Source organism: Hypanus sabinus, chromosome 6, assembly GCF_030144855.1.
Source record: "Hypanus sabinus isolate sHypSab1 chromosome 6, sHypSab1.hap1, whole genome shotgun sequence".
NCBI classification, from domain to species: Eukaryota; Metazoa; Chordata; class Chondrichthyes; order Myliobatiformes; family Dasyatidae; genus Hypanus; species Hypanus sabinus.
The window spans coordinates 80,846,953-80,870,573 of NC_082711.1; the positions used below are offsets into that span (position 1 = coordinate 80,846,953).

Consider the following 23,621-nt stretch of genomic DNA (forward strand, 5'->3'; position numbering starts at 1 on the left):
AAACAATTCACTTTTATTAAGGTTTAACTTATACCCAGAAAACTCACTAAATTGAGCCAATAATGATAAAACTGCTGGGATAGATTTCTCCGGGTTAGAAATGAATAGTAATAAATCATCTGCATACAAAGATAACTTATGAATGTCTGTCCCACGATTAATACCCAAAATATCCTGTGATTGTCTGATGGCAATTGCCAAAGGTTTTAAGGCAATGTTAAATAGTAATGGACTAAGAGGACATCCTTGTCTAGTGCCCCGAAATAGGCGAAAAAAGGGAGATGTTTGATTATTGGTAAACACTGAGGCTACTGGAGTATGATAAATCAATTTAATCCATGATATGAATATCGGACTAAAATTAAACTTCTCCAACACATTAAATAAGTAAGGCCATTCAACTCTAAAAAGTGCTTTCTCCGCATCTAATGAAATCACGCATTCTGAAGTGTCATGTGAGGGAGTATAAACAATATTCAATAATCTCCTAATGTTAAAAAAAGAATAGCGATTTTTAATAAAACTGGTTTGATCTTCTGAAATAATTTTGGGTAATACCTTCTCCAATCTAGATGCCAGTAACTTGGAAAAAATCTTGGAGTCTACATTCAATAAAGATATTGGTCTATAGGAAGCACAGTTAGTAGGGTCTTTATCTTTCTTCAATATTAGAGAAATGGAAGCTCTATAAAAAGATTGTGGCAAATTCCCCAATCTAATGGCTTCCTCAAAAACCTTACATAACCAAGGGGAAAGAGTAGCAGAAAAAATTTTTAAAAATTCAATTGTATAACCATCTGGACCCGGTGCTTTCCCAGAATTCATTGAGGAAATAGCTCCTTTAATTTCTACATCCGTAATTGGAGTATCCAATATTGAAAAGATCATCAGATGATAATCTTGGAAAATTTAATTTCCCAAGAAAATCAGACATGGTATTACGATCCTGAGGAAATTCAGATTGATACAGGGAGGTATAGAAGTCTTGAAATACCTTATTTATCTCATCATGATTAACTGTCAAATTCCCATTCTGCTGACAAATCTTAGTGATTTGACGTTTAACCAAAGCATTCTTCAATTGACTAGCTAACAGTTTACCAGATTTATCACTATGTATATAAAGATCAGATCTAGTTTTCATTAATTGATTTTCAATTGAGGATGTAAGTAATAAACTATGTTCCATTTGAAGTTCAACCCTTTGTTTGTAAAGCTCCTTACTAGGAGCAATCGAATACTTATTATCAATCTCTTTAATTTTATTAACCAATAAAAGAGTTTCCGTCTTAGTACGTTTTTTCAAACCAACAGAATAAGAAATAATCTGTCCACGTATATAAGCTTTAAAAGTGTCCCAAAGTGTTCCGCAGGAGATATCATCTGTAGAATTAGTTGAAAAGAAGAAGTCGATCTGCTCCTTCATAAATTTTATAAAGTCCGAGTCTTGCAATAAGGTAGAGTCAAATCGCCATTGTCTGGCATTAGAAGCTGTATCCGTAAATTTCATAGAAAGTAATAATGGAGCATGATCAGAGATAGCTATAATATCATAGTTACAACCGATTACCCATGGAATAAAACAAGAGTCTACAAAAAAATAATCAATTCTCGAATAAGAGTGATAAACATGTGAGAAAAAAGAAAACTCTTTGTCATTAGGATGCCGAAATCTCCAAACATCAAAAACTCCATTGTCTGTCAAAAAAGAGTTAATACAAGTGGCCGACTTATTAGGTAAAGTCTGAATAGATAAAGATTTATCCATCAAAGGATTTAAACAACAATTAAAGTCACCACCCATTATTAACTTATATTCATTTAGATTGGGTAAAGAAGTAAATAAGGACTTAAAAAAGTCAGGACAATCCACATTTGGAGCATAAACATTAACCAAAGCAACCTTTTTATTACAAAGTAAACCCATAATTAACAAAAATCTACTATTCAGATCCGAAAAATATCATGTTGAACAAATGGAATAGAGGAGTCAATAAAAATTGAAACTCCTTTTACTTTAGCGTTCGAATTTGCGTGATACTGTTGACCCCGCCAAAATCTAAAAAAATGAAATTTGTCCTCCTTCCTCACATGAGTTTCTAGGTTTGACTTCTAATTTTCTCCAAGCTGAGACACAGCATCACTTGAGAGAACCATTGTGACAAAGTAGGAGTTGATATATCCTTCCATTTCAACAAGATGGCCCTCTTAGCTGTCAATGTAACAAACGCAATAACATGTTGGTCAGACACAGAAATACCATGGATATTTTGAGGAATTATTTCAAAAAGCACAGTCAATTCATTAGGTTGTAAGTTGATTCTGAGTGCTTTAGAAATTGTCGAAAAGACTGACTTCCAAAACTGTTTTAATATAGAACATGACCAGGACATATGTGTTAGTGTAGCTATCTCAGTTTTACATCTATCACAATACTTATCAACATTGGGAAATATTTTAGAAAGTCTCTCCTTTGTAAAATGGTAATGATATACTATTTTAAATTAAATCAGTGAATGACTAGCGCAGATCAAAGAAGAGTTAACCAGCTTCAGAATCCATGTCCAATCCTGAATATGAACCCTTCGATAAAAGGTTCTATTGGAAGAATTTATAATTTATTATTACAATGGGATAAGCTTCCTTTACTTAAGATTAAACAGGATTTGGAGAAGGAAAAAGTCAAATTGACATACCTCCTATATCATTAAAAAGAAAGAATTCTTTTATCTGGCTTTCAATAAAACTTACAAAATCAGAGTTTTGCAATTAAGTCTGAGACGTGCACCATGGTGGACGGGCAAAAATGACATCAAATTCAAAGGACAAACTCAAAGGCACATGATCAAATATAGCAATAGTGTCATATTCACAGTTTTTAACATTAAGCAAAAGGCCGGAATCAATTATAACATAATCAATCCTTGAATATTTTTATAGACATGCAAAAAAAAAGGAATATTCTCTGTTATCAGGGTGCAAATGCCTCCATAATTCGATCAACCCAAAATCTGTCAAAAAGGAGTTAATAACTGACGCAGAACGATTTGGAAGTCACTGACTAGTAGAGCTCTTGTCAATCATATGATTTAAACAACAGTTAAAATCCCCATCCATTATCAACATATTTGGCAATAAAGCAAATAATTTTTTTAAAAAAGAAGGATCACCTAAATTAGGGCCATACAAATTGACCAAAACAACCTTTCTATTATAAATCAATCCTTTAACAATTAAAAATATATCATTAGAATCTGATTCAATATCCTCTTGAGTAAATATATTAGATTTAATAAAGATAGACGTGCCTCTAGTTTTACTCTGAGAAGTAGCATGGAGCTGTAATCCATTGCACCGTCCAAAAAAAAAATTTGATCTCCCGCCTTGATATGTGTCACCTGAGCAAAATTTATATCAGGTTGGAATCGATTAATAATTTTAAAAGTCTTTTTTCATTTAATAGGATGATTCCAACCACGTACATTCCAACTTATTACATTAATCCGTTTAACTGCCATACTATAATTTTATTCTAATTTACTTTATACATGCTTAGAACACATACCAATACGGGATTATCAAAGATGACGATGATGAAGAATACAACCATATAGAAAACACACATGCTCCGGAACCACCCAATGGGAAAAAACTCCTAACTCTAAACCCACCCACCCTCCCAAAAGGCAAGCGAACTAAGATAGAATACAAAGCCATGGGCCGCTCTGTCGGTCTCATCTCTCCCTTCCCCCAGCCAGTACAGAAAAAAATAAAATGGCCTTGCAAGAAAGACAATAATGTTTCAACAAAGGACAGTGTTTACATTCCATCAAATATTAAACAAAAACAGAACCAAAATAATATAATCTCTTAGAGAGAAAAACCAGTGCCATCTTAAGTTTAGTTTTAAACATCTAAGAAAACTTTAAATTCGGTTATAGGACACTATAATCAAACAGATAAAAAAGGTTAATAGTATATTTAACTGAACTAAATTTACAAAAATATTAATTAGTAATATAATATGTAGCTAAACCCTCCCAGATATATATAATATATATATATATATATATATATAAAGAAACCCTATTAATAGGAAAAAACCTACCAATTAGTAAATTAAGAAACAACAAAAAGAAACATCAAAAAAATTAGATAAAAGGAACAAATCCTTGTATCCTCTTCTCAGTCAAATATCTAATTAGCCATTTAAACAGTCAAACTTGAACCGTAAATCTTCTTTCCATAAAAAAATCCAATAGGATGTAATGATGAGCAGGTTTTCTTATCTTCTTTTATTAATCTCTCAATGAAATATCCAAATAGCCTTCATATAACTTCATATATCTTCTTTTCAAAATGTGAATAATATACAGATAATCAAACATCTTTTCAGATAGTTCATTCAGTAGTAACATCAGTGACGGTGACAGGTATAGCCTGAACAAAATCCAGTGTGGCTTTTGGGTCAAAGAAAATGCGTGGAGAAGAATTGGGAGAAAAAACTTTCAGTCTTGTCGGGTAACTCAAAGAGGAAAATAGTTTCTTATCATATGCTTGTTTCATTACCAAAGCAAATCTTGATCTTTGTTCCATTACTTCTCTCGGATAATCTTCATGAAAACGGAGCTCAGACTCGTTGAATTTGAAAACTCTCTGTTTTCTTGCCTGTCGCATTATTTGATCTTTAATTTTAAAGTGATGAAAACAAACCAAAATAAATCTTGGTCTGCTTGAGTCTTTAAATTTCGAAGTAGACAGCTCTTTCAATAGCAGGTGGCTGTGATAAAATAGTTGGAAATAGAGTTTGAAAGAAATTACCAAAGTAAACCGTTAAGTCTCCATTTTCAGTTCCTTCTTGCAATCCAACGATTCATATATTGTTTCGGCGAGACCTAGTGTCCAGGTCTATAATCTTATTTTGATATTTTTCCAAACGCGTTGTAGTTTCAGACAGTTTTTGCTTAGTTAACTTCAATTCCTCTTCATGCTTAGTAACTTGAGTTTCCACATCTTTAAGTTTTCCCAGAAATAACTTCATTTAATTATTATTCTTTTCCAGTTGATCTTTAATTGCCCTGTTCTGATCTTGAATTGAATTGTGTCCGAACGATATCTTCCGCCCATGATGGCAGTTCATCAGATCTTTCCTTTTGCACCTTTCCTTTTCCATTACCTTTATCAGTAGGTTCATGCAGATTCTTCCCACTTCTCGTAGACGTAGAGATATTACTCCCCTTCAAGAATCAGCAATTAAAAATTTTAAATTCAAAATTTAAACTGGGGGGAGAGAGAGAAAACTAAGAGCAGCACAAAATTACTGTTACTCCATTGACAGAGGCGGTCTCATCTACATTTGATCCTTTGTTACAAAATCAGCAAAGACTAATGATCTTTTAACGATTTTTTAAAAAACGTACAAAACTAAATTAGCGATGCAGCGCTCTTAGCATTGAAATCAGGGTAACTAAGTATTCTAATTAGTGATAGCAGAATTGGCATTCTATACATATTCAAATGATCTAATACTGTTCCAATTAATGGCCAACTAGCAGTCAACAGAAAAAATTTCCCATGGCTCACCCCCTCTCCACTAATAACTAACCCAAAGCAAGATAAGTAACTACTCATTTACTTTTACTACACCCCAATCCACGTGACAGATTACCATATTAAAAACACCAAAAATACAATACAGACAGAAAATAGATATATGGCTCTTAGAGCAGGTATATTAACAACATTTAATAGCAACTTGGACAAGTATATGTAAGAAAGATTTTGAGGGATACAGGTTAAATGCACAGTTAAAGATGATCTTATCTGACAAGTATCTTTATTTCACAAACCTCCATATAAATTCTTAAAGATTGCAGTCTTTTACTATACATCTTCAGTGACTGTTCTGCCTCATTCTTAGTAGTTTATAAACCAAGCAGGCAGATCTCCATAGTCCAAGAAGCTTAATTCCATGTTATGGGAACTTCACTTTTTTCTGGGGTTATTGGTATGCAATATTTCACAATGAGCTTTGATTAGTTTGGTCATCACTTCCTCCAAGTGACAGAATATACCTTCCTGTAAATGAAAATCAAAAGAGCTTAAAAGATGTTAAAAATCTGAAATAAAGGCTGAAGGTCCTAGTTAGGCAGCATCTGTGAAAATAGAAGCATGTACCATTTCAGGTTGAGGACCCTTCATTAGACTGGGAAAGAGAAAATAGTTAATCTTTGGTTACTGATTAAATAAGGGAAATGGGTCAGACAAAGGAGATATTTGATAGAATAGGACTGTAATGTGGCATTTTAATATTATTTAAGGTCAGAGTTAAACATCTTTGTTTTTGTAATGTGTTGTTAATGTACAGACCCAATGCTAGAGGAACTTAGCAAGCCAGGTAGAATCTATGGTGGGAAATAAACAGCGGATGTTTTGGGGTGAGACGATCAGAGACCTGATGAAGGGTTTCAACGTCAACTGTTTATTCCCTCCATTGATGCTGCCTGACTTGCTGAGTTCTTTCAGCATTTTGTGTGCATTGCTCAAGGTGTCCTGCATCTGCAGAACTTTTCATGTTTACCAGTTCTGATGAAAATTGTGATGTGATTCAGGTGGTACAGAATGAATGTTTATATTTTTGCTTGTAATTTGGACATTCTATCAATATAACTTACTTGAAATAAAATGACAATTTATATACATAAATTTGGGAAGAATTAGGCTTTTGAGCCCCTCAAGTTTGCTCTACCATTTAGTAAGATTATGCCTAACTAAGGTGATTGTAATATCAACATATTCCTGTTTAACCACCCTAACTTTTCTTTTGGGAATCTATCTATTTCTGTCTTAAAAGTATTCAAAGACTTTGCTTCCCATAATCATTGAGGAAGGAAGTTCCAAATACTCATGACCCTTGGAGGAAAACAAAATTCAAAATCTATCTATGGTACATAAGTAACCCCTTATTTTTAAACAGTGTTCTAGATTTTCTCAAATAAGAGAATATTCTCTTCACATCCACTCTGTCAAAAGCTCTTAGTGTCTTTTATACTTCAATCATCCTCTGCCACTCTTCAAACTCCAGCAAAAATAGGTCAAGTCTGTCATCCTTTCCACATATGTTAATAAATGTGAGTCTAATATTATTCTAATAAACTTGTTCTGATCAGTTTTCAAAGTATTAACATATTTTTTAAAATAAGGAGCCCAACGTTGTATTCCAGATGTCCCACAAGTACAGCATTTGTATTCAATTCCCCTAACATTCTGCTAGTTTTCCTAATTATATGCAGTACTTACGCATGTTTGCAAATCATGAAATGAAATCCCCATATCCTCTACATCTTAAATTTTAGGGGTGCCTCACTAAATTACATATGTTTTTTAACATTCACTATCAAAATGTACAATTCCACATTTTCCCATGTTATAGTCCATTTCCCCACATTATAGTTCGTTTCCCAGATCTTTCCCACTCATTTAACTTCCCTACATTCAATTGCAGTCTCCTTATGTACTCTTCATTGTATACTTTTCTAAAATCAGAAAATTTAGCTGGTGCCTTCATCCAGATCATTGATGTAAATTGTGAAAAGATGAGGCTGCTGTACTTGATACCTGTGGTTTACAACTCTTTAAACCTTGCCAATCAGAAAAAAAGATCTCTTTATGTCTATTCACTATTTCTATCCATGTCAGTATATTACCTCCCACACAAAAAACTTTCATTTTCCGCAATAACCTCAGCTGCATTATTTTACCAAATACCATCTGCAGATCTGAGTTTAGTACACCCACTGGATCGTTTGTATCCACAGTAAATGTAATGTCTTCAAAGAATTATAATAAATTACTCACACACGATTTACATTTTACAAAGCTTGATTTGATTACTCTAATTTTTTTCTGTTCTGTAATATCTTTAATGTCACTCTTCCTGCCTAAGTCATTGGTACTGACGTGGGCCACAACCTCTGGCTTCTCACCCTTCCCTGTCAGAATGGAATGGATTCAATTAAAGACATTCCTGACCCAATTACGTAATACACATTACAATATCTTTGCCTTTTGGCTTGACCATGAAAAGTTTTTCATTTGCTTTCTTTATCCTTATTGTTCATTGTGATTTCATCAGATAGATACAGTATAAACAGCCTAATTTTAATTATAGGAATTTAAAAGAAGTGGCCAGTGAGACAGACGAAGCTTTACAGCACAGAAGCAGGCCCTACTCACCCAAACAAGGTGCCTACATGACCGAGTCCCATTTACTTGTTTGGCCAATATCCCTCAAAGCTGTTCCTATCCATGTATGTACCAGTCCAATTATCTTTTAAACTGCCTCTACTCTTTTATCCAGCTGCTTGTTATATATACCTACCACTTCTGTGTGGAATAAATTGACCCTCAGGTCCTCTTTAAATCTTTTCCTTCTCACCTCTTAGTTTCCCCTACCTTGGGAAAGGACTGTGACAATCCACTTCATCTGTGCCCCAAGTGATTTTGTATACCTCTCTAAGTTCACCCCTCAGCCTCCTTCATTCCAGCCTATCCAGTCTCCTCTTATAATTCAAGACCTCCAATACCAGAAAAACCCATGTGAGGGTCAGTACTGGCATCTTAATGTCCTGTGTTTCTTTTGTTTTAGACATGGTAGAGTGGGAGGTATTAAAGGGAACAGGTGGCATTACTCATCAGTCTAAATGTCACAGCATTGATCAGAGAGGACATATTGGAGGGCTTGTCTACTGAGGCAAGATGGTTGGAACTGAGGAAAAAGAAAGGAAAAACCACATTAATGGGCGTATTATATTCCTCCCAACAATCAGCAGGATTTAGAGGAGCCAATTTGTAGAGTGATGCCAGACAACTGCAAGAAAAATAAGGTTGTGATAATAGATGAAAAATGGTGCTGGGTAGAGGGGGGGCGGGGGAGTCATTTCCAGAAGTTTGAGAAACTGATGTTCATGCCATCAGGTTGGAGGCTACCCAAACAGAATATGAGGTGTTGTTCCTCCAACCTAAGATGTAGATTGGGAGACTGCTTCGCTGAGCACCTACGCTCCATCCACCAGAAAAAGCGGGATCTCCCAGTGGCCACCCATTTTAATTCCAATTCCCATTCCCTTTCCAATATGGCCATCCATACCCTCCTCCACTGTTGTGATAAGGCCATACTTAGGTTGGAGAACAACACCTTATATTCCGTTTGGGTAGCCTCCAACCTGATGGCATGAACATCGATTTCTCAAACTTCCAGTAACGCCTCCCATTATTTCTCATCCCCTTTTTCCTCTCTCACCTCATGTCCTTGCCCACCAATCGCCTCCCACTGGTGCTCCACCCCCTTCTCTTTCTTCAATGGCCTTCTGTCTCTTTCACCAATCAACTTTCCAGCTCTTTACTTCATCCTTCCCCCTCCAGGTTTCATTTACCATCTTGTGTTTCTCTCTTCCCTGTCCCCACCTTTTAAACCTACTCCTCAACTTTTTTCTCCAGTCCTGCCAAAGGGTTTCAGCCTGAAACAACTTCGACTGTACTCTTTCCCTAGATGCTGCCTGGCCTGCTGAGTTCCTGCTGCATTTTGTGTGTGTTGCTCGGATTTCCAACATCTGCAGATTTCCCCTTGTTTGTGAGTGGATTGGGATAGATTGTTTTCCATCAAAGGGATGCTTGGTAAGAGGGAGGCCTTCAAAAATGAAATATTAACAGTACAGAATTTGTATGTTCCCGCTAACAGGTTTAGGGAACCTAAGAGTCTGGTTAAGAAGAAGAAAGATGTACACTAATTCACCACCCTCTGGCAAAAGAAATTTCTCCACATCTCTGTTTTCATTGGATAGCCCTCTATCCTGAGGCTATGCCCTTTTAGACTCTCCCACCATGGGAAACATCCTTTCCACATGTACTCTGTCTAGGCCTTTCAACATTCAAATGGTTTAAATGAGATTCCCCCCCCCCCCCTCCATCTCAGCACATATTGTCTGAGATGAGGAGCCCAAAACTGTTCACAATACTCAAGGTGAGGCCTCACCAGTGCCTTATGAAGCCTCAGCATCACATCCCTGCTCTTGTATTCTGGACCTCTTGAAATGAATGCTAACATTGCATTTGCCTTCCTCGCCACCGACTCAGCATTCAAGTCAACCTTTAGGGTGTTCTGCACAAGGACTCCCAAGCCCCTTTACATCTCAGAATTTTGGATTTTCTCCCCATTTAGAAAATAATTTGCACATTTATTTTTACTACTGAAGTGCACGACCATGCATTTTTCAACATTGTATTTCATTTGCCACTTCCTTGCCAATTCTCTGAATCTGTCTTAAGTTCTTCTGCAGCCTCCCTGTTTCCTCAACACTACATGCCCCTCCATCGATCTTTGTATGATCTACGAACTTGGCAACAAAGCCATTGATTTCATCATCTAAATCATGGATATACAGCATAAAAAGAAATGGTCCCAACACCGATTCCTGTGGAACACCACTAGTCACTGGCAATCAAGGATTCTTTTATTCCCACCTGCTGCCTCCTACCATTCAGCCAATGCTCTAACCATGCTAGTAACTTTTCTGTAATACCATGGGCTCTTAACTTGGTAAGCAGCCTCATGTGTGGCACCTTGTCAAAGGCCATCTGAAAATCCAAATGTACACCATCCACTGCATCCCCTTTATCCATCCTATTTGTGATCTCCTCAAAGAATTCCAACGGGTTTATCAGACAAGATTTTCTCTTAAGAAAGCCATGCTGACTTTGTCCTATCTTATCCTGTGTCACCAAGTATTCCATAACCTCATTCTTAACAATTGACTCCAACATCTTCCCAAATACTTGAGGTCAAGCTAACTGGTCTATAATTTCCTTTCTGCTGTCTTCCTCCTTTCTTAAAGAGTGGAGTGACATTTGCAATTTTCCAGTCCCCTGGCACCATGTCAGACTCCAATGATTTTTGAAAGAACATTCCTAATGCCTCCAAAATCTCTACCGCTACCTCTTTCAGAACCCTAGAGCATTCATTTGGTCCAGTTGACTTATGTACCCTTGGGTCTTTCAGTTTTTTAAGCACCTTCTCCTTTGTAATAGTACCTGCACTCACTTCTCTTTCTTCACAAACCATAACATCTGGCACATTGCTAGTGTTCTCCATAATGAAGACTGAAGCAAAATACAAACGTGTACTTATTAGTTCATCTGCTATCTCCTTGCCTCCTGTTATTATTTCTCCAGCCTCATTTTCTAGCAGTCCTATATCCACTCTCATCTCCCTTTAATTTTTTTACATAATAAACTACTGCAGGCAGTCCCCAGGTTATGTCAGGGTCCTGGTCCTGAGAACTATTTTTAACCCATACTGTTTGTAAGTCACACAGTGAGAGTCTGCTCAGCGCTTCCTGCTCTTGCTCGACTTAGCCCCTCCTGTTATGGTTCACGTAAGAAGGAGGGGGTGCACTGAGGAGCAAAAGCATGTGGGTTGCCCCATTCCCACTTTTCAGAAGGTGCCTGCAGTCCATGGCACTTAGCAAATTCCACCAGGTTCCTAGATGCACATTCGTTATGTATGAACAGCCCTTAATTCAGATGTTCATTTTACAGGGAGATCCTGTACTATTGTAAAATAATTATATTATTATTGTACAATGCTACACTTAAGATTTGAGTTTTTAACAAAGTTATCCTTTTTTTTGCAGTGCTGATAATTTGAGGCGTGAGCTGGATCGAGAGAAGATAATGAAACGTCTTTTAATGACAGAATTGTGAAAGCGTAGCTTGGATCAAGTTGCAGAACTGGATCAGGGCCTCTGTGTGCCTTTTGTCTGTTGGCATTCCTTTTGAATGTCAAAGAAGCTTTGATGTGTGTAGTTTGTTACACTTTCTTCATTGTGATTCATGGAAAAGCATTTTTTATCATACTGAACTAGATGTTTATATTACTTTCCTGCTATAATCAGGAAGGGCTTGCTTTACAAGGGTCAGCATACATTTAATCCCTGACACTGCCTCTGTAACCAGTGTCACCAATGCAACAGTTTGAAGGTTTGCTTTGGGGGGAAAAAGGCCATTCACAAAAAATGTTGTACACAGCTTATTTAATTGTAAGGAAAAAAAGTTTGTCTATATTTGCACTACGTTTTGGAGAATATTTTCATAGGATTGTGGAAAACCGTCACTTTGTATATCTGGAGCTATTACTGAGCCACTACATTTTGATGGTCTAGTTTTAAGTGAAAGGAGAGAGTAAACTATAATATTTAATATTGTTAAAAAAAATCATTTGAACATAAATTGTATATTCTGCTGCCAAATTAAATGTCTAAATAATAGGATTGAGATGTGCAATACTCAAATTTGTATTTAATATATTTGCATATTCCCATAATGTAGTAATCTAGATAAATCTAAAATTGAGACATAGACTTCGGCCAGATATTTGTGCTTTACATACAATTCATAGGATGCTAACAGCATACTACAAGAACTTCTGAACCATGAATGAAAATCTTTACTAAAATGCCCTTTAACTGATATTTTTCCAAAAGGAAAGTTGACAAAAGGCCATGTTCAGTTAAACCTATTTTCAAATAATTTAGTATTGTTCATTGTTTACTGTAAGGCAAGACAATTTTGTCACAGGACTTTTTTTTAAAAGAACAGAAAGAACAGTTCAGGTACATTATTTCTCCAGTTATGTGTGTATGTGTACAAAATGGAAGGATATAGGTATACATTTTATAAATAATATTTTTGAAAATCAGATTTAAAGATTTTTAAAATTCAATTGTAATTAATTTTATTTTAGTTTTTTTTTAAAGACTGGTCCAGGAAACCACAACTATACTTGGGTTATCATATACTAGTGCTGATGCAGAATTGTTTAATCTTACAGTAACACTCAAATTTCCAAAATGTTTTTCATTACAATTTACTAAACCTAGTTTGTAGATATTTTCTTTGCACAGAGTGTGAATGGGGATGGGATCTCTTTTTTAGTCTTCAAAACTTTGGTAGAATGCTCAGACCGTGGGTTCCGAAGAAAAGTTTGGAAGGTAACTGAGAAATCCTCTAGAGCAGTGATACTCATATGTCTGACTTCTGTATTAGAATATAAAATTTTATTGTATTAGAGTATAATAATGATAGTGTATTTTCCATTATACATTGCTTAACACTAGGACACTAGTTTGAAAAATGATTCTTTGAACAATCGTTTACATTCTTCTTGTGGACTGCTGTATGTTTTTGCATTTGATGGAATGGTGCACATGGCATACAGTAAGCATATGACTATTTTAATTAATGGAGATTGTGAGTGCGACTCCAGAGTCACATAACTGATCATTTTTGATCCAGAGGAAATTTCCAGTGATGATGTCTTAAGATTATTTGATTTCATTAAGATATTTTCACAAATATATGTTGAAATATACCAGTACTGTGACTTACACATTGAAGACAGGAGACTTCTTCAATGATTCATTAATCATTTTCCAGAATGGTACTGGCTGTTTTTACTGATATGCAGTGGATTCCAGTTAATTGGGATCAGTACATTTTGGTCCAACTAAATGGCTGTCCCAATTAGCTGAAGATTCATGGAAGTAGTTAAAAAGGTATAAAAAAGATAAACTGAGTAATAATTTATGTACTTGGATGAAATACCGAATGAATTAAAGCACAACCAATACTACTACAGTACTATAAAACTGTGTGTTAGTTCCTAATAGTTATTGAAGGAGGAATTCATCCAGTGTGCGCTACCGTATTCTTTTGATTGATGTAAATGAACAAAGTTAGCACAACACCAGGTGCAGATAAGGGACTGTCTTTTAACAATACTTTCGATGATTGCATCCTCTAAGTCTTCATTTTCATTATCACATTCAAGATTATGGTCGATACTTTTGAATTCTTCATAGTTCCTAACTTGTCCAAGTAGTAAAATCATTTCACTTCCACTCCCAGCCATTCCAAGCCTGAATGCTTGAAACTGCAGTGAGCAAAAGTTCTGAATTGTCTTACTGCCTAACTCTCGCCAATTATCAGCGACAATAATCACTGTTTTTTGGACAGAAATATACTCAACTGACATTTTAAAAACTGTTCGTTCTAAGCATGTTGTAGTGTCAAATGCCGCACAAGTACACACATCTGATGCTAGTTAGAAATTGTTTAGCAACAGTCTCCTACCCCAATTAAGCAGGATAGAGTCCCAAATAAAGGGAATTCTGGCAATTTTCGCAATTATTGTTCTTTGAGTTGTCTCAAGTAAGCAGCTGTCCCAATTATGATGGTCCAGTTAACTGGAATTCACTGTATTTGCACATGCCTGACAGTGCCAACTGAAGCCAAATAAGTTGTGATTATAAATATTTCATTGTAAATAATATTCTTTGAGATTTGTCTAAACAAACTGGAATGATTTTTAAAGTGTTTAAAGATGTGAAACTGGTTGCTTTAATAATTTATAAATGTTATGCTAATGGAACCAGAAATTTGAGAGCTTTTGCTTGGAGGTTATGGCAAATATGTACTGTAGGTACTTATTACAAAGATGTATGAAAGTGTAGATTATCATGTATGATATAAAATCCATATTTAATGTCATTTTGGTATTTCTAATTCTTTAGGGGAAGTTTCCTTTAACAAATCTGAGGGTAGTCCGCCATGAATTGTTTTGCCATGTAAACTAATGGGTTGAAATGATGAGCATTAACTCCAGTATCTCCATGCAGTGATACCTCAACAGGACTGTGGATTATATTTTAGCTTGATAACCTCAATTTACATTATTGGCCAAAATAAAACATTAACAATTGGGTATTCTGTGTTTCAAATGTACAATAGCTACCAGCATAACTAAATGTTTTGTTATTTGCAACTTTGCAATGATACCGTTTTTGAATAGAAAGTCCTGCATATACTGGACTTAAAACTATTTCTCAGCGACAAAGGGACATGAAAATGAAATATTAACATGACATAATTCTGACCTAAAAATAGAAAATACATGTTAATTAACATCAAAAGGCAATACAAAAGGCTACAAATTTTTGTTGGGATTTATCCTTATATACATAAGGTTTAACTACATTTCCCAGATGGCTATTGCCCTCTTTTCTATCTAGTCTGATCTAGGAATTGATACAATTTATGGTTTGATCATGATCTCTGATTTACTACCCTGTAAATGAATTTTAAAATGCTATGAATTTCATCACATACCCATTTCCTTTTTTGAAAAAATGAGACTTGACTACTTCTATCTTGTCACATACTTTCATAATTTCAACTGTCTTCATTTTTTTTGCATTTCCTCAGTTTGGGTGGCTTGCAGATGAATTGATGGTGTCTCCTGAAAGTTACAATGTTAATCTCCTTTTAGAACCCATATGTACAGCTCGTGAACACTGTGCATATTTCAGTATTACCTCTGACTATATATTGTAATGAGCCTGAACCATCTGATACTAGATCCCACCTGATAATACTTTATATAATTGAATTAATCTTCATTTCCAATATTTTACTTGTTACCTCACTGGTCTATTGAGAGGAAAGGTGGTCTCAAAAATCATAACATTTATAGTTACAAACTAACAGGAGAAATGATCTAGAACATGTAGTGGATGCTTTCATGGTTCTTCATTATTGGTTGCTATGAAGTGATTTGCTACACATGCTAGATCAAGATCCAATAGGCAGGATGTGGGCTACAAATTATACTTGGAGGTAGAAAAGGCAATTCAAAAGGGCGATGATATGATAGTTGTGGGGGGAATTTCAATATGCAAGTAGCTAGGGAAAATCAGGTTGGTACTGGATCCCAAGAGAGAGAATTTGTAGAATGCCTCCAAAATGGCTTTTTTTTTTAGAGCAGCTAGTGGTTGAGCCCACTAGGGAATCAGCTATTTTGGATTGGATGTTTCCTAATAAACCGGATTGGATTAGGGAGCTTAAGGTAAAGGAACACTTTGTAGACAGTGATCCTAGTATGATAGAATTCACCCTGCAATTTGAGAGGGAGAAGCTGAAGTCAGATGTGTCAGTATTATAGAGAAGTAAAGGGAATTACAGGGACATGAGAGAGGTGCTGCCAAAGTTGTTTGGCAGGGAAGACAGCAAAGCAGCAATAGCTTGATTTTCTGGGAGCAATTCAGAATGCACAGGATAGATACATCTCAAATAAGTAGTGTTCTAAAGGGAGAATGACACAACTGTGGCTAACAAGGTAAGTCAAAGCCAACATAAAAGCCAAAGGGAGAGCATGTAATAGAGCAAAAATTAGTAGGTAGTTAGAGGATTGGGAAACTTTCAAAAACCAACAGAGGGCACCTTAAAAAGCTATAAGGGGAGGAAAAGATGAAATATGAAGGTTAATTAGGCAACAATATCAAAGAGGATACCAAAGGTTTTCTCAGATATATAAAGAATAAATGAGAGGCTGGAAAATTATGCTGATGAAGTAGTAATGGGGGAAGAAGCAAATAGCAAGCTAACTGATTAAGTATTTTTTATCAGTCTTCACTGTGGAAGATGTTAGCAGTATGCCAGAGCTTCAAAAGATTTGGGGCAGAAGAGAGTGTGGTTACTATTACTAATGAGAAGCTGCTTGGGAAATTTAATGTTTTGAAGGTACATAAGTCACCCAGACCAGATGGACTGCTCTTCAGGGTTTTAAAAGATATAGTTGAAGGGATTGTGGAGGCACTAGTAATGATCTTTCAAGAATCACTACATCCTGGAATGGTTTTGGAGGACTAGAAAGTTGCAAGTGTCTCTTCACTCTTCAAGAAAGGAGAGAGGCAGAAGAAAATAAATTATTATAGGCCAGTTGGCCTGATCTCAGTGATTGGGAAGATGTTGGAGTCGATTGTTAAGGATGTGGTTTCAAGCTACTTAGAGGCATTTGATAAAACAGGCCAAAGTCAGCATGGTTTCCTTAAGGGAAAATCGGTTAGAAATATCTGAGAAAGTAACAAGCAGGATAGACAAAGGAGAATCAGTGGATGCTGTGTATTTGAACTTTTAGAAGGCCTTTGACAAGGCACATGAGGCTTCTTAACAAGAGTTCATGGTTATTACAGGAAAGGTACTACCATGCATAGAGCATGAACATGAGACTCAGGTTTGCTCAGTAGTTTACATTATATTTACTCACTTAGCTGTTGTGAAAACTTGTCTTTAATCTGAGCAATAAAACAAAAAAATTCAATTCAATGAAACTTAATTTTATCTGACTTTTGTGGATTAAGTAAGCTTTTGGCAAAAAAGTGACCCTGACATTTTTGCCATATTTCACCAGAGTTTATTAATACAAAATAACCCGCGTTATTAATTCGGTTTCTTTTTCCACAGCTACTGCCTGACCTGAATATTTCCAACATTTGTTTTTCAATTTTAGTAGCAGCAGTTTTCAAATCCCATTTGTTGGCCAGAAAGAATAAATTATTCTAACACATTTATTAATATGGTTGTACTATTCAATCAAGGTAATACCAATTATCACTACACAACCATTTCCTTTAGTACAATGCTGTATAGCAGCTTGGATAGCATTTTGTGTTTAAAAATAATGTTTATTAGTATTCATCACATGTAATTCACTCAAGCAATTTAATGATAACCACCTACAGATGAATTTAAAATACAGAGATAATTTATTCAATTAGCAGCATCATTTTTATTTTGCTTCAGAAATGTCTTAATGTAACGCTATACTGGAAAGAAAAGAGAAGATGTTCACAAATTACAATCGCAAATTACAGAGCAAAAATTATTCAGTGAAGCTTGAGGAAGTATGTGCATATACTACAGGTTTATATCAGTAGTGAAATTGGTATGGTCAGCATAAATCTACTGAGGATGCATATTCATAAGTAGTTTTATTGAGAATTTTTTCCTCAGCATCCATCTTTGTTTTCTTGGAGCAGTCATTGGTAAACCTATTCACCCAAATTCCTATTCCTTTTTAAAAATAACTAGAATATTCCCTGAGTCCACGACAATATTTTGTACAACAAATGAATTGGTATATTGGTTTATTATTGACACCTGTACCAAAGTTTGGTGAAAAATCTACATACCACCCACCCAGATCAATTCATTACAATAGTGCATTGAAGTATTACAAGGTAAACTATAGCAGTGCAGAATAAAACGTTAACAGTACAGAGAAAGTACAGTGCAGGTGAATTTAAGGTACGATGTCACAAGGTAGATAATGAGGTCGTCCATGTTATCGTACAAGGCAAACAGTAGAAGCTGTCCTTAAACCTAGGGGTATGTACTTTCAAGCATTTCTATCTTTTGCCTGATGGTACGTGTTAAAGAGAAAACAGCAGGATGAATGGAATCTTTGATTATGCTGGCTGCTTTAATGAGGCAATGAGAAGTGTAGACAGATTCCATAGAGGGCAAGCTGCTTTCCATGATGTGCAGAGCTGTGTCCACAACACACACTGCAGTTTCTTGCAGTCATGTTCAGAGCAGTTGCCATACCTTCCTGTGATGCATCCAGATAGGATGCTTTCTATGGTGCATCAATAAAAACTGAGGAGGATCAAAGGGGACATACTAAATCTCTTTAGCCTCCTGAGGAAGTAGAGGCATTAGTGAATTTTCTTGACTGTGGTGTCAAAGTTATTAGACCAGGACAGGCTATCGGTGATGTTCACTCCTAGGATCTTGAAACTCCCAATTCTCTCGACCTCAACAGTGTTGATGTAAACAGGAGCTTTTGCACAGAAATCAATGACCAGCCCTTCTGTTTTGCCAGCATTGAGAGAAAGGTTGTTATCATGACACCATATTACAGGGCTCTCTATCTCCTTTCTATACACCAGCTCATCATTATTTGAAATACAGCCCACTATGATGATATCATCTGAAAACTAGTAGACAGTTAGTGTAGAACTTGGCCAACAATCAATTGATAAGTTGTAATTATTCAATAAGATGTTAATAAGATCAGGCTTTGTGTAAAATTGTTACTGTGTTTGCCTATTACTTATAAGTTACTCAGTCAAATTATTTTGGAATGTTTCAGGAGATGATAAAACACCAGTTGATTCCTTGCATGGCTTCTTGAAGGTTGCTGTTCATTTTTAACATAAATATTTCTGCAATGCTTTGCAAAGAACATTTAAAGTTTTTCATCAACTGCAGCATGAGCCAATTACTATAATCTTAATCTTATTCTCTATGTTCATTTTGACTGGGGGGTGGGAGCAGAGAGAAAAAAACTGGCTAAAATTTGTCAACGTTACTCAAAAATCACAGGTCACCTGACTGATTGTTGAATCAGTAACACTTAGGGTTTTCAACAGTAAAGGACACCTTGATAACCATTCAGCAAACTGTGGGGTAGAGCATTGTTTTGTTCTACAATCTTGCCATAAACACTTCATTATAGCTAAAATAACAGCAACAACATAATATACTCATGTTAATGTGGAGTGTTCTTAGTTGGCCTGAATGCTGAGAACCTATTTAATATTATGGCACGATAAAACAATTGCAGATACTGTTTTGTAGTGATAGGCCATTTCAGATCAGTAGCATTTTGACTTAACATTAAATTGCTTGCCTGTCAAATATGCAAAAAATATAATTTCAAATTAATTAAGTGCCAACAAGACAACTGGATATTTATTGGCTCAAAATAATTAGTAAAGTTATTTAAGTATGTTTCAGGCAGTCCAGTTAAGATGCCAAAATGATATGTAAATTGGAAACAACATCAAATTAGTGACTCAGGTGTCATGTTTTACTGTGTTGTATTGATGTAAAAACAAACTAAAAGTGGATTTGGTCTTAAGTGCTGATTTTATTTTATGTTGTGAAAGATTAATAGTTTTATTGCAAACTGTAAATGTTTTATTTTATCCTGTGAAAGAGCCAAAATATTACAAAATATGGATAGATCTGAACGATTCAGGAAATTTGTAAAATAATATTGATATTTTTGAGAATATTGCCTTTACTTTCAATTTACTTTTTTTACTTTTTGAATTAATAAAAGATCAACAATAAGTGGAATGTTTACAGTGAAAATACGCCTTAATTTGTTAATTTTAAGTAATGACATTTGATAAACCTAGCAATTTTAGTACTACTGTAAAATACTGTGTATGTCAGTACCCCAGGTATTAATGAAATTATAATTTTCACGCGTTATCTTGGCAATTCTTAAGTGGAGAATTTAATAGAATGCATTAATAATCAGTAATGAATCAGGATAAATGCTCAGAATTTATTGTTTTACTTTATTTCCTACCCAGAGGTCAATGAGGCATTTAGGAATCTGATTTCACTGATACTGGGAGCTCTTCACTGCAGAATCCAAGTAGCCATTAATTTTGTTTGCAAGTCTAGTAGATCAGCAGCCTTTCTGACTGTGGATAGCACAACAGATAACCATCACCCTTTTCAAACTTGACCTACAGTTTAAAAAAATGTCTCTTTGTCAATAAATGTTTCCCAGTACCTAAATGAAGAGCATGTGGTTCTATCTGCCCCTGTGCTGTCCACCTCTACCTTTCTTTCTCCTTCTCAAATCCTTTCCTAGGTAGTTCCAAAGCCAATCATAATTAATAATGGTCAGTACAGACCAAAAATACATGCACAGAACCATCTGGACTGGCATAGCCCAATTTTATGTAACATTTATCCATTGAACTGTTAATGGAGACCTCAGGATTGCAATTAACTGTGAAACATTTTAATGAGTGTGTTGGGGTTAAAGGTCTATGTCATTTAAATTTGGTATTTCCTTTAAATCACAGTTAATTACTGCTATCAGAACATACGATTTTATATTTAGTACTGATCTTGCTCCACTATTGTACACAACGTTCTTCAGTACTTATTTCCACTTTAGTAGAGTATCACAGTAAATAAGTGGGTCATATGTATTTTAAAAAATGCTAAGAAAGGAGTGACGTGATGCTCAACTAGTTAAAGTAGAATATTAAAGACTTTTTACATGATGTGTATGATTTTCAAATGCTTTTTATTTTAAATCAGCATTTTTTGTTGGAAACCAATTTTCTGGAGGCTTGGTATTTGAATAATTTTCAGAAAGAAATTGTAAAATACCGGTGTTGAATTGTATGATGATTGATGGGTGTTTTGGTGGGCTGTAGCTGACTGATGAATCTTCGATGGACTGTATTTTCAGAATGATAATCGGAAAAAATTATATCTGTGGTGCCATTATGAAAATTTCATTGTTAAAGCCCGTAAATTTTCTCCATGTGATATTAGTCTTGTACTGCTTTTATGACTCTAGTTATTTAGCACTTAAAGGTTATGTCAACAACTATTGTGCAATTCCTGCATTAAATACTGTACCAACCCTACAAAATTTGCATTGTGGTACACTGCTGCTAATAGCATTTATTTACGTGTGCTGATCAATGTTGATTACACACAACCTTGTACCAATAAAATGTTCTGAAATTGAATACAGTCATTCTATTTCATGTAAAGTATTGAAATGAGTTATGCAGTTTTTTTGGATGTTATTTGCTATTAAAGTCAAAAAAAATGTTCTCCAACTCTGGTGTTAAAATGAAAATTCGAAAAAGATTTCTTCCACTACTCTCCAAGTTAACCCTCAAGGCAGCACGAACACTTACCTTCTTTGGACAATAAATACAAATTGACTCAAATGTAATTGATAATGTACTATATAGTTAAATGTAATTAATGATGTCAGTTATTTGAATTGAATTTATTGAGCTTTAGCAAATTAAATTTAACAGGAAACACTGTCTATCAGTAATTGACATTTTTAGAACAGCAAATAAGAAACTAAAAAGGAAACCCAAGCAAAAAGTTGGAAAAATGTGGTTAAAATTAAAACATAAACTTTAGATTGCTTTGCAAGAGAATATATAGAAGTAAAAAAGAAAGTGTGTGAAATATTGCATACAATAAACACAAAAAGGCTAGCAATGAGTATTGAGACAAATTGTCAGTTTTTAAGTAAGGAAAGAAGTAACGTCGACTGATTTTTAAAAATTTTTAGTGACAACTCAAGAGCTGTAAGAACATTAATCACAGAATTGTAATCGTGCAGGAGAAGGTAATTTGACCTGTGAAATCCACAACAGGTTTATCCATTCAGTCCCATTCTCCTGCTGTTTCCAAAAATTACTTTTCCTGGTGCCTATCTGATTACCTTTCAAGTACTCTGATTCTGGTTTTGCAGTCAGTCGGGTCCAGAGCAAACAACCTTCTGATTTGAAAACAGTTACCATCTTGACCTGTATCATTTTCAAGATTCTAGATGGCGTAATGTCATTTCCAGTACACAAGTGTGAAGGAGAACAAAATAATTGTTACTCTGGATGCAGCACAAAGAACACAACAAAAACATGTAAATACATAAGACAACCCACATGGATTAATTGTATGTACATGAAGCAATGCTAGGTAGAGGAGTGCTTGTACATAAAGTAACTTTGACAGGAATTAATTGATTTGTTGATGGCTGTGGAAGAGTTGATCAGCCTTACTGCTTGGGTAAATTAACTGTTTTGAGTGTGGTGGTCCTGACGTGGATGCTACGTACAATAGTCTCCTTCCTGATGGGAGTGGGACAAACTAGGATAGGTACAATCCTGCATGATGTTACTGGCCTTTTTCCAGCACCTTTCTGTATATACTGTATGTTCTTGATAGCAAGTAGGCTGGTGCCAATGATGCATTGGACACATGACTACCCATTAAAGACCCTTCCACATTGCAGTTTCCGTACCATGCAGCGATGCAGCTTGTTAGAATGCTCACTACTTCACATCGGTATAAGGTTATGAGTATTGACGTGCATAGTCCAGCATTCTTCAGACTTTTTGATTATGTAGGATATATTCTGGGACCATGAGAAATTGTGCAAGATGTGCACTCTCAAAAGTTTAAAATTTTTTTCTGTTTCCACTGCTGGGCTGCTAATGTAAAGAGGTATGTGAGTGGTGCGAGTTCCCCTAAAGTCAATAACCATCTCCTTTGTCTTGTTGACATCAAGAAAGAGGTTATTTACCTAGCATCTCATCGTTCTTGGTAACGAGCCCCACTACTTGCATGTCATAAGCGAACTTGACAATTTGATTACTTGGATGTTTCACTGTGCAGTCATGTGCAAGCAGAGTATACTGCATGGGCTCAGCACACAGTCTTGAATATGTATGCCCTGGACTTTGTATCTTTTACCTGTAAGAAACCCCTCCATCACTGTTGTGCAATGGATACAATATGCATCACCTACCAAATGAATGCAGTTCACTAAAGTCTTAAACCAGAATGCTAATAGCATCACTTCTCAAATCCTTCTATCAACAAGATGGACAAGGATAGTAGATGCATACAAACACTACCACCAAGACATTTCACAAATTATATGCTATTCTGATTTGGAAATATCTTCAGTTCTTAATTATTATTATGTTTAAAACTTAAAATTCCCTATAGGACAGTATTGAGGCAGTACCTTCACCAGGCTGACTGCATTCGGTCAAGAAGCTTCAAGAGCAATTTAAGATTGAGGGAGAAAAGAGCTGACACTGGCAGTCACTCGCAGTTTCTGGAAAATGAATAAATAAATAAATAGGGTAAATAGA

General features: G+C 35.4%; 1 protein-coding gene across 1 annotated transcript in view; it reads left to right on the forward strand.

Moving 5' to 3' along the window:
- The window catches only part of LOC132395619 (band 4.1-like protein 4B), a 339,992-nt gene extending 324,887 nt beyond the window's left edge, over positions 1-15,105 (forward strand). The window contains exon 25 of the mRNA XM_059972481.1: positions 11,691-15,105. Within this exon, the coding sequence (XP_059828464.1) occupies positions 11,691-11,760 (70 nt within the window). The 3' untranslated portion in view covers positions 11,761-15,105. The remainder of the gene's footprint in view (positions 1-11,690) is intronic.
- Positions 15,106-23,621: the final 8,516 nt, after the last annotated feature.